Source organism: Lipotes vexillifer, unplaced genomic scaffold (assembly GCF_000442215.2).
Source record: "Lipotes vexillifer unplaced genomic scaffold, Lipotes_vexillifer_v1.1 scaffold12, whole genome shotgun sequence".
Taxonomy (NCBI): domain Eukaryota; kingdom Metazoa; phylum Chordata; class Mammalia; order Artiodactyla; family Lipotidae; genus Lipotes; species Lipotes vexillifer.
In genome coordinates this window covers 4,394,077-4,405,454 of record NW_006796716.1, presented here as the reverse complement: position 1 = coordinate 4,405,454, position 11,378 = coordinate 4,394,077, and the positions used below count along the sequence as shown (strand labels likewise).

The window sequence follows — 11,378 nt, the reverse complement described above, 5'->3', positions numbered from 1 at the left end:
CGCCTGCTGCCGCACCTGAGGCAGAGACGTGGTGAGGGCCGGCGGGCACCCCCGCCCAGCCCAGGCAGGACGTGCGCTCGGCCGGGCCCCCACCTGCTTGCGCCGAAACAGCTCCTCTTCCTCCTGCCGCCGCTTCTGCTCCTCCTGCTGCTGCTGCTGGCGGCGCTTCTCCTCTCGGCGCTTGCGCTCCTCCTCCTCCCGCTTCGCCCTGAGCTCCACTTCTCTGCGCTCCTGGAACTGCAGCGGTCGACATCAGACCTGACATCAGGCCTTCCCTGCCGTGGCCCGGCCCCCGACACCCGAGGACTCCAGCCCCAGACGCCCACTCACTTTATGCTGCAGCTGGAGTTGTTCTAGAATTGGACCCTGAGTCGAAGAGTTAATTGGTATGTCCCAAAGACTGGCCTCACCGCCTGCAGGGAGCAAAGGCAGCTGCAGGAGGGAGCTCAGGCCTCAGGGTACCCACCCACCCGCGGCCGTGGGGGATAGGGAGGGGACTTCAGGGCTCAGGACGGGCCGGGCGGGCAGTGGCTGGCCACACACCTGACTGTGATGAGGCTGAGGTATGTATGTCCCAGAGGGGGCCCGAGTCTGGCGCTGACAGGGACCGGTTCATCGTCGGGAGCAAGTTCTGGTCCCCACCCCTGGGGAGCAAAGCACTGACACTCAGCACCCTAAAGCCATCTCCAGCCTGCACCCCACGCCCCCACCACCCGAGGGCTGTGCGCATGGCCACGGGAACACAGAGCAAGGACGCAGCATCCCACACACCTGGGGGGCTTGAGAGCTTGGAGCTGCTGCAGGAACGCGGTGAGCTGCTGCTGCGGCGGCGGCGGCAGGTCCCCCAGAGCCGCCTTTTCCCGGAGTGCACACTGCGGGAGCTGGCGGCTGCCGAGAAGTGGGCGGGCATGAGGTGGGCCAGCCACAGGGCCAGAGCGGCCCTACTGACAAGCCCTGCTGGGCCCCCCATACCTGCTGACCAGCTGCAGAAACTGCTGGTGCTGCAGCTGCTGATACAAGGCGGCTGCCGCCAGCTCCTGCTGCTTCTTCAGCCGCTCCTGGTCCATGTTTCCCTGAGTGAGGGCCAGAGAGTTCCGGCGGCTCTGACCTTGGCTTCCTCTGCAGCACCCGCTGCCATCCGCCAGGCTCCCACCTCCCGTCCCTGCTCTGTGCAAAGGGGGGTATGCTCACCAGCAGTGGGGGTGGTGAGGGCCCAGGGGCAAAGGGCACACGACCCCACATCTTGATCACCTCACCCAACGGCTGGAAGCCCTCATCACAGCCCCGCTTCACAAGCAGGGCCATGGAGAAATAGCCCGCCTGGAACCACTCCGCCATCTCCTGTGTCGTGAAGGGGCCTGGGCCAAGGGAAAGGGGGCCGTGGTCAGAAAGGTGCACCAGAGGAGCCCTCGATGAGAACGGTGCTGTCCCCACGCCCCAGCAGCCCCTCCTGCATGCCCTGCTTCCCACGGGCACCTTGGATCTCCCCCTGTGGGTCCTTGTAGAACCACTTCCGGGCCGCGCCATGGCTGAGGGGGAGGGCGGTGGCAGCTGCAGAGTGGCGCAGGCCCTGGGCCTGGATGGCAGCTGTGAACTGCTCCTCCTCCAGGGAGCTGTCCTGCAGGGAGGCCACGAGCTTCTCCGCCTCCTGGGAACCCAGGGAGAGAGGGGAAGGCTTAACCGGCCAAGCCCAGCAACATCGGACGGGGCTGGGGCTAAGGTGGGGTGGGGTCAAGAGAGCAGGTCCTAACACAGCGGGACCAATGGGGAAAAGCCTGGAACCGGGGCAACGACAGACAGAATAAAGACTCTCTGTCCCCCCAAGAGGGGAGGATCCCCAGAGGCTTCTCAGGCCCCCTCACACCTGCTGCAGGTGCTTCAAGCCTTCATCATCTTCCAGATCTCCAGGTGGGCCAGGGGGTGAACCCACCCCAGGACTCAGCTGCACTGCCCTCATATCGTCTCCTAGAAGGAGCAAAGAAGGGAAGGCGGAATGGGTGAGTCCAGAGAAGGGAGTGAGACAGTCCCCCTTCTACCACCCTTATTCCAGAAAAGTCGGCGCTAACTCTGGCCCCCCCCCACAAACACTCCTTGCACCTCCTTCCCACAGGGAAGGGGAGCATCTTCCCCACCAGCCCCAGGCTCCAGGGAAAGGGTGGCCCTGCCCTCTGGCTACCTTCAGCTGCCGGCAGGTCTTTCTCCAGAGCATCATCGCCTTCCCCGTTGCCTCCCCAGAGTGGGCCCAAGCTGGGCAGTGGGGATGGGGAGCTGGACTTCTCCTCCTGAGGAGGCAGTGGGGTCAGTTCTTTCCCACCTGAAAGGGAAGGGTAATTACCAGAATTCAAAACCAAAGAGCTGGAAGGCCTTAAAAATGATTTAGCACAGACCTTCCATTTGTGGTCAGAAGGGCCTCTGGGTATTGAGTCCACCCACGTACCTTTGGTCAGCACAACTAAGGTTCGGTGAACTGACACCACAAACCCCGCTTTGCACACTTCCTCTTTTGCCCCTTCGGTAATGGAAATGCATCCATATCACCGTCCGGGGCTGTACACACAACACCACTGGTTTAATACCGTGTTCAACAGATTCGAGGGACAGAATCAGGGACAGAGTCAAGGGACTGTCGAAGGTCGTTTTGATCCTGCTTTGATTTTTATCTGACCCTCGGCCTTCTGGACACAGCCCTGCTGTTTGCAGGCTCCTCCCCACAACTGTGTCGGCACCGGCCTCCCTCCGTGTTGCCCGCGGACCCTGCTCGCTCGAGGCTGCAGGCGTCCTCCTTGCCCCGCTGCGCAGGCTTACCCGCCTCAGGCCCCTCCTCATCTAGCCCTTCGGAAGGCTCTTCCTCCTCTTCCTCCAGACCCTGGAAATCGAGCTCCTGCTCCTCAGGAATGGGCTCCTTGGGGCCCTTCTGCACAGGTTAGGGGTTATGACAGGGAGGTGAATGGCAGAGGAAAAAAGGGTGGAGTGAGAGGACCCCCTCAGGGCAGGTTCCCACCAACCTCTAAGAAAAGTCTCCCCCTCGCCGCCTCTCAGATACCTTGAGAGGCAAGAAGGCCCCGGAGGCATCGAAGGTGCCCATTTCTTCATCCTCATCGTCCAGACACCACTCCGGGAGCCCATCCTTGTCGTCATCAAAGCCGTCAGGCCCTCGGCACCTCCGGAGGTGAGAGCCGCCCGCCCCACCCCTCCCCTCCTCTTCACCACACCCTCCTCGATCCCCTCGCAAATCAAATTCAAACTTGCGACGCCGGTCCCCATGTTCCCGCCAGCCAGCAGAGCGGGGGCCGCCATCTGGACAGGAAAAGTCGGAGAAGGAGAATTGGTATCGCAGTCAAGCCAGAGTCCCCACTCTTCTGCCGCCCACCGGGACCCCCGGCCCGGAACAACCGGCACTTCCGGGACTGCATTCCCACCCGCCCCGCTCCAGAACTCTCTGCTCCCTCTGCCTGGCCGTAGGTGCCCACCCTCACAGGAAGTTCTCGCCGCCCGCCGCCCCCCACGGCGCCCACCTGGCCCCCATCTCACCAGGGCTGGCAGAGCGCCAGCGGTCGCCATCTCGCCGGGGTCCTGCCCCAAGTCTCCAGCTGCCCTCCTCCTCTTCCTCTTGTTCCTCCCGGAGAGAACGCCAGTTCTCGCTATCTGAGCGGGCATGCTCCTTCCTCGGGCCAGCCCCTCCCTCATCAAACCCGGATCGCGCTTGGGAGCAGGGGAAGACACAGTCAGCGGGCGGCGGCCACGGTCCCTGCAAGACTCTTACTATACACCTTGCTGGGAAAGAGGAGCCCAGCTCCGGGCCCTCCTGCCCCTACCACCTCCCCCAGGAAACATCCCCCAACCGGGGCCACCCATTTCAGTCCTCCCCCACCTCTTAACGACCTCAGGGCCTGGCCACCACCCTCGCCACTCTCCATACCTCCATCCCTCCTGGCCGACTTCTCAAACCGCCTCTCACTTCTGTGGGAGAGACAGGTGTGGGTCAGAGGACAGTTCCGTCCCCAACCTGCAGGATCTCTGCTCACCTTGTTCATTCTGCCCTGAGAGGTGCGGGGCGGGGGCAGGGGGACGGGATGGGGGACGGGGGGGCTTGGAAGGAAGCCCAAGGGCGTGCCCAGAGAATCGGAAGGATAAGGGCAGGGTCACAGGGGGTCAGAGAGCACAGAGAGAGCTCTCTGACCAGGGCTGATCTGGTGGGTCTCCTGGTACCCTCTGATGGCAAGACCCAAGCCTCCCTCCATGAGACCCTGGGCCATAACCCCGAGGCCCCTCTCTGCTCTGCCTCTATGCCACCTTCTCCCAGCCTGCACCTGTCATCCCAACTCTGGCTACGTTGGATCTCCCGGGGGTTTCGGCCAAAGGCCCCATCGCCTTCTTCAATGCTTCTTTGGTAAAAGCAACTGTCACCGCGGCCGCGTCCTGGAGAAGGAATGAGGTGCGCGTGGGAAACCTGCCGGCTCACCCCTCCAAGTCCTCAAGACCGTGAATCCCACCGCTGCCCGCCCCAGAACATGCCATCACCCCCCTCTACCTCGGCTCCGCGTGCTGCCCCTGCCACGGGAGGCGCCACCTAGGGGGGGACCAGCCCCTTTCCCCATCAGCCTCAGCACAGCCACACTGTTCACTGACAGGGAGAAGTTTCTCTGAGGAGGGAGCCAGGGGTGGGAGTGAGGACCCAGGCACCTGACCGCTCCCACCCCATCCACAACCGCAACTCCACCACCTGCCTTCCCAACTCCAGCCCCCTCCACGGTGGAGACGCGGCACCTGCCAGCAGGGCCCCACCTGCTCCTCCTCAGTCAGGGGCTCCAGCGCCAGGGGCTGCAGCGGCTCCTCCTGCAGCACCGCAGCAAACTCCTTGTCTTGCAGCTCATCGGGGACCTGTCAACCGGGGCAGGAGATATCACATGCTCCGGGGCCCTCTCCACCGGCCAAGGCCAAGCGGGCAACTGGGCCACACCCCACGCCTGCCCACCCCTACCTTGCTCTCCTTGACATAGAGGGCCAGCATCTCCTCTCGCCCGTAGCGATAGTCGGCCAGCTTGTATTTGGGCATGGCGGGGGATGGGGGTGGGGAGGCCACACTGCCACCACTAGAAAGGGCCCTCAGCCTGCAGAAAGGGCACGAGAAGGAGAGAGACAGAAATCTGAGCAGCCCCGTCCTTCCCGGCTTCTCTACGCCACCCAAAGCACACCTGACTCACCACTCAGGCCCAAAGTTGAGGGTCTCTGCTGCCATTGTGGAGCTGGGCGTGTCCTAGAGGTCGAGGGGATGAGCAGGGGAGGGGGTACCGGGTGTTCACTCTCCAAACACCTGTGGAGACGAGGGGGACACTGGGCCTTGGAGACAACACAGCCGGAGAGCCAGAGAGGATGAGGACTAGGTGGGTACAGTAATGGGCTCTGTAAGGACTCGCCTAAGCCAGCCACGTGCCACTCACACCATGAGTTAACCAAAGAGTCACGGTGGAGGAAGGCCTGGGGGAGGGGAGGAAAACAGGCAGCCAGAGCCCCTTCCAGCTTCTGCAGGGGGATGCCCTCCCTCTGGCCCAGACTCACCTGGCAGCCTTGCCCAGGGAAGTAGGTAGGGCAGGGGCCAGGCTCTCTCCAGGCAAGGGCCTGTGCTGGAGTGAACCAGGGTCCCCAGGCAACTGGATGTTGGTCTGACCAGAGCAGTGCCCAAGGAGGGACCTTCACATCTGGGAAAGATCCTTATTGAGGGGCAAAGAGAAGAAAGTGGGGTTAAATTAATGGTCAGACAGACCTCCCTGCCTCCAGCCCTCCTCCGTCCTGCATAACGAGAAGGCCCACAGCTGCCTGGAGGCCGCTGGTTACGGAGCACAGGGCAGCCCAGGCCCTGCTCCTCCTCATCGCTGCCCTCCACTCATCAGGCCACTCGAGCAGTCAATTCACTTGGCAGAGCCCGGTGGAGGTACTGGGGGTGTGGCAGGGAACGCCAGGCACCTCCCGACAGCTCAGCACTCTCGCCAAGTGGCCCAGCATTCAGTAAAGGGGTGCCTGAGGTACACGTGGATGTTTAGGACAAAGATAAAACACATACACAAACAAGTAAAAAAAACCACTGGAGTCCCAAATGTTCTAGAGAGAGAAAAGGCCAGTTATTAAGAGGGTTAGAAGTTTATCTGGGAGCAAAATTACCTCTCCCCTGAAAACACTCAGGTCTGGTCGCTTGGCAGCTAGAATCCAGAGACTCAGTTTGGGGAGAGACCCGGTACAAGGGGAGCGGGGGCTATTCCAGAGCCTGAGGTGGGGCGCGCTGAAGGCCGTAGCCAGCCACTCCAGCCAGCGTGCCCACGGCTCACTCACCAGACCGGAGTCAACACCGAGGCCTGGTCCCGGGGATCGGAAGAGCCCGATCGTAAGGACAGAGAGCCAAGGAGGGAACGACGTTACCGTGATACAAGCTAGGAAGAAGGCTCCCTCACCACAAAGCAGGAATAAGGTCAGAGTTACTGAGGCTGACAGAAGCGGTTGTGGTGGTGGCAGCGACCCGTCCCTCTAAGGAACAGCGGAGGCGGCTCTCAGGAGGCGGCACATCCCTGGTGGTGCCAAGCAGAGGGGGGGAGGGCAGGGTCTCAGGGAGCCGTGCAAGGGCTTCCCTCACTGGCTGGGGCGGAGGCGGGACCGGAGCACCTCCACAGTTCCCATCGACTCCAAGACTCCACAACTCTGGGAAGGAAGGAAGGAGAAGGGTTTCCACCAAAGGGGCCACAGGGGAAAGCGGCTCCTCCACAGCTGCAGCCCAGAACCCGGAGCAAACTCCGCGACAGACACGGGACCCACTCCCAGAATCCCAGCGTCCTAGGGTGAAATGCAGCTTGTGAGACCGTCCAGAGCAGGGCTGACCTCCCCTGGCAGCCTCAGCTGGCCATTTGTGGAGCTGGAGCACGCCACAGCCCACACAGCCGTCGGAGAAGACAGGCCTGTTGAAAAGCTCTTCCTGTCACTGAATTCGAGTAGGCCTCCCAGAACAGCCGAGTCCGGTTAGTTCTGTCTGTGCTACAACCCTTATGTAATTTGGCCAACGAATGACTCTTGAAAACATTAGCTAAATAAAACATACCAGTCACGGAAGAACAAATATTGGATGATTCCTCTCACGTGAGATTACCAGGGGAGTCAAATTCAGAGGAACAGAGTAGAACAGTGGGTGCCAGGGCTGGGTGGGGGGGCAAGGAGAGTGGGGAGTTGTTTAACGGGGACAGTTTCAGCTGAAATGGGGCAGGTGAAAAAGTTCTGGGGATGAGGTGGATGGCTGCACAACAACGTGATGAATGTATTTAACGCTGCAGAATTGTATCCTTAAAAATAGCTAGGGTGGGGGCTTCCCTGGTGGTGCAGTGGTTAAGAATCCGCCTGCCAATGCAGGGGACACGGGTTCAAGCCCTGGTCTGGGAAGATCCCACATGCTGCGGAGCAACTAAGCCCGTGAGCCACAACTACTGAGCCTGCGCTCTAGAGCTCGCGAGCCACAACTATTGAGCCCACATGCCGCAACTACTGAAGCCCGCGTGCCTAGAGCCCGTGCTCCACAACAAGAGGAGCCACCGCAATGAGAAGCTGCACACCACAACGAAGAGCAGGCCCCGCTTGCCGCAACTAGAGAAAGCCCGCGCGCAGCAACAAAGACCCAATGCAGCCAAAAAATAAAAATAATTTTTTAGCTAAAATGGTATATGTTATATTTGACCATTTTTAAAAGGTTTGTGGGGGGACTTCCCTGGCTGTCCAGTGGTTAGGACTCCATGCTTCCAATGCAGGGGGTGCCAAGTTCAATCCCTGGTCGGGGAACTAGGATCCCACGTGCCGCGTGGTGCGGCCAAAAAATAAAAAAAAAATTACTGGTAAAAAAAAAAAAAAAAGGCTTGGGGGAAAAGAAGACATTTGGGGACAGCTATCACATACTAAGTCTTCGTCACTCCAAGAAAAACACCCCACTTCCTTCAAACAAACTCAGGAGAGGCTGTTCTGAGCCTCTTCCAGGCCACCCCAGAAGAGCCCCATCCTAGACGGATGGGACAAAGAGTCCTGCGAGCATGGAAAGCTGCTGCGGGGTGAGAGGACAGAAAGGGGACAACTCACCCTCCCACCCCTCCAGGGAGTGGCAAAGGCGGCTGGCCGCCGGGCGCTTCCCACTTCAGCCGTCGCCCTTCTGTCCTGGTTGCAAGGAGCGAACTGAGAAAAAGCGCTGGCTCCGGGCGTGAGAAGCAGGGAAACTGCGGAGGCGAGAGAGACAGGCAATCAGGCGAGAGGAAGTGGAGGAGCGGCCGGTGAGAAAGGTCAAGCGTCCAGGCGGGCCCAGCCAGGGGAGGCCTGGCTCCCAGAAGCCGGTGGCTGCCTGGCCCTCCGACTGTGGGCAGCACACACATGCCCCACCGTTTCTAGCTCCAAACAGGCGTGCGTCTTTCCCACGCGCTTCATCAAAGCCACCCCTTCTCAACTGGGGGCAACTCTGCTCCCCAGGACACATCGGGCAGTATCGGGGGACATTTGTGGTCGGTGTGACTGGGAAATGCTACTGGCATCCAGTGAGCAGAGGCCAGGGTTGCTGCTAAACATCCTACGCTGCACAGGACAGCCCTCACCGCAAAGAGTTATCTGCGTCCAGATCACCAACAGGGGCACAGTTAAGAAACCGTCCTGTGTGCCGCAGGCAGAAGGTAACCATGCCTATTGTCTGTTTATGGGGAAGAATGTAAGACAAGAGAAACCAAATTTACTCCAGCTCATTCCTGCCTCTGAAGAGCAAGGAAATCATTCCCTAATTACACTGTCCCATGAGAGAAATCTGCAATCCTGCCAGGAGGGAAATCCTCGGGAAAAGAATAGGTTAAACAAAATTGTCCTAAGTCTATCACAAACTTTGAAAGCCCAGCATTTGGATCCCCTTCCAGTGAAGGAAAGAGCAGGAGGTGGCAGGCAGCAGACGGAGACAGCATCCCTCCCTGGCTACTTGACCTAAGGATGTTGTGCTTAGCCCCCACCTCTCAGCATCTGTCTGCCTCATCTATCCACACCCCGCCCCCTTCTCCTTCTCAAGCCTCAGCATACCCTCACTCCCCGAGCACCTGAATTACTGCTCTTAAAAGACTGCCCCCTGCCGGAGTCCAAGGGAGAGGACACACACTGGTCCTGGGTGCTCACGACAGGCTTGAGGGAACACGAGGGGACCCTGTTCTCTGGGGTTCGGAACTCACAGGAGAAGGAAAAAATCCAGAGAATAGGCAGTCCCAGTACACACTAAGTTAAGAACGTTATTTCCTCATTCCATCACCGCGAAAATTAGCCCCAATCCAGAGCAATGTGCTTTGGCACAGGAAGGTACCACTATTAACAGAAGTACAATACCAAATTCCCCAACATTTGAGCAACCACCCAGCCCCAAGCCTGTTGGAGGTGACTCCGCCCTTTCTCAGGACGGAAAGATTCTCCATGCGGGGTAGGAGAACTCTTGATACTTAAAAAGAGGTGCAAGACCATGTTCTTCCCAGCTGGCCAGTTTTCCCAGCTCTGCCCTCTGAGCCATCATAACAACGCCCCGCAGCATGTCTAGTAGTTAACAGTTTTCAAAACACTTTCACACTTTACCTCATTTGATCCCTTCTGCCCACTTGCCCAGTCTTGGGCTCCAGGCAGAGAAAACAAGGAAGGGAGGCTGCAGCTGCCCTGATAGGAGATGCTGATGTCTCTGACACCCTACCTGAGACTGGAGAAGGGGCACATCTGCAGCAAGAACCACCCCAAACTCACAAGCACACTTTGTGAGTTTTAAACCATTTTTAATTTCTCGTTAGAATTTTTAAAATCTTTCCCATAGGGACTTCCCTGGCTGTCCAGTGGTTAGGACTTCACCTTCCAATGCAGGGGCTGTGGGTTCGATCCCTGGTTGGGGAGCTAAGATCCCACATACCTCGCAGCCAAAAAACCAAAACATAAAAACAAAAAAACCCACAGAAGCGATACTGTAACAAATTCAATAAAGACCTGAAAAATGGTCCACATCAAAAAAAAAAAAAAACCTTAAAAAAAAAATCCTTCCCGTAGCCACTGCTTCTCACCTCCTCTGCTCTCAAGTGGGGCTTTCTTTTTTCCCATCCCAAACTCCAACTACAGATGTAAAAGCCAGGGCAAACTGGGGTACTTTAACCCATCAAACCACAGACAACACTGACACATCTGCTGGCTGAGAAAGACAGGCCAGGAGTCTCAGAACAGAACTCACTTGACTGTAATCACCATGTGGGACCCCTCGAGGTCCCTGGTCCAGGCCATGGCAGCCACACAAAGCCCAGATCTGTTCCAACCCTGCCCAGTGACACACTAGACCTACCATCTAGGAAATAAAACTGAGGCTGGGGTGAGGGTGGGTGGCCTGGGACTGCACAGGGAACGGTACCGATGAAGGACCAGAGAGCAAACACCCACACTGTGAGAAGCTAAGGGGACCAGCCTGTTGGTACCCAAGGTGTTTCAGATGCAAAGCCAAGGGGCAGGGGCTAAATTGCAACCGCGTGTCAGCTCTCCAGCAGCAGAAAAGCTGTGGAGAATGATCTCTGGAAAAGCAGCAATGAGAAGCAAGAGGGGAGTGAGACTGGGGTGAGTGGAAGAAAGAGCTGGCCAACAAGCACTGGTTGAGCATCTATCCCCGGGGCTAGGCCCGGCCCTATGATGGACCAGACCCGTACGCTCACTGGGAATTCTAGTAATGGCTGGGTAAGACGTGCGACATGAGGGTCTTTTTAAAGTTAACTTGGAAAAAAAATAAAAAGGCAAAGTGTGAGGGGCCGTGACTGGGGAGCTGCTGCATCAGGGGAGATGGGCTGGGAAGGGCCAAGCCTGGCGACAGGACAGACTAAGGTGTTTCACACGGCCGGGCAACCGGGAGGAAGAAGACCCCAATGACCAAGCACTAATGTCGCTCGCTGAAAGGAAATTTAGGTGAAGACCCAGGCGAAGTGCTGTGGTTAAGAGGAGAGGCTTCCACGTTAGCCAAAAGTCACGGAAAGCTTGGACTTTAAGACCCGCCAGGCCCAGCTCAGGCTGATAAGAAACCGGAGGCGCGTTGGTGGATATCTCCGGGGAGAACCGGGCATTAGGGTCCCGGGCCCCCGGGCGGAGGATGGCGGACGGGGGTAGATGGGGGGCCTGGGCCGGGCTTCCGAGGGCCAGAGAGCTACCCTTAGGAGCGCGGGGGTGGGAAGGAGGCGGGCCGGCCCGGGAGGACGGCGTGCCCTTCAGGGAGGGGGCGCCAGGTGCGGGGGCGCGGGCAGCCGCCCCCGGGAGGGAGCCGGCCTCCCTGCGGGCGGGGGCAAAGTTCCTAAAACACATCTCAGTTTACGTGCCCTTGAACTCGTGTA

The 11,378-nt window shown here is 59.0% G+C and overlaps 1 protein-coding gene and 1 pseudogene across 1 annotated transcript in view; one reads left to right on the top strand and one right to left on the bottom strand.

Annotated features, from left to right (window-relative positions):
• GIGYF1 (GRB10 interacting GYF protein 1) overlaps nucleotides 1–5,239 on the bottom strand; it is a 7,005-nt gene extending 1,766 nt beyond the window's left edge. The window contains exons 1-18 of the mRNA XM_007468843.1: nucleotides 5,205–5,239; nucleotides 4,982–5,111; nucleotides 4,786–4,881; nucleotides 4,532–4,643; nucleotides 4,311–4,419; nucleotides 3,920–3,960; nucleotides 3,532–3,702; nucleotides 3,044–3,297; nucleotides 2,806–2,914; nucleotides 2,177–2,314; nucleotides 1,865–1,962; nucleotides 1,477–1,648; nucleotides 1,192–1,358; nucleotides 973–1,073; nucleotides 772–888; nucleotides 544–644; nucleotides 331–413; nucleotides 61–237 (exon numbers count right to left, since the gene is read on the bottom strand). Of these exons, the coding sequence (XP_007468905.1) occupies nucleotides 61–237; nucleotides 331–413; nucleotides 544–644; nucleotides 772–888; nucleotides 973–1,073; nucleotides 1,192–1,358; nucleotides 1,477–1,648; nucleotides 1,865–1,962; nucleotides 2,177–2,314; nucleotides 2,806–2,914; nucleotides 3,044–3,297; nucleotides 3,532–3,702; nucleotides 3,920–3,960; nucleotides 4,311–4,419; nucleotides 4,532–4,643; nucleotides 4,786–4,881; nucleotides 4,982–5,111; nucleotides 5,205–5,239 (2,211 nt within the window). The remainder of the gene's footprint in view (nucleotides 1–60; nucleotides 238–330; nucleotides 414–543; nucleotides 645–771; nucleotides 889–972; nucleotides 1,074–1,191; nucleotides 1,359–1,476; nucleotides 1,649–1,864; nucleotides 1,963–2,176; nucleotides 2,315–2,805; nucleotides 2,915–3,043; nucleotides 3,298–3,531; nucleotides 3,703–3,919; nucleotides 3,961–4,310; nucleotides 4,420–4,531; nucleotides 4,644–4,785; nucleotides 4,882–4,981; nucleotides 5,112–5,204) is intronic.
• A 2,818-nt stretch (nucleotides 5,240–8,057) lies between these two features.
• The window catches only part of LOC103087979 (40S ribosomal protein SA-like), an 8,844-nt pseudogene continuing 5,523 nt past the window's right edge, over nucleotides 8,058–11,378 (top strand).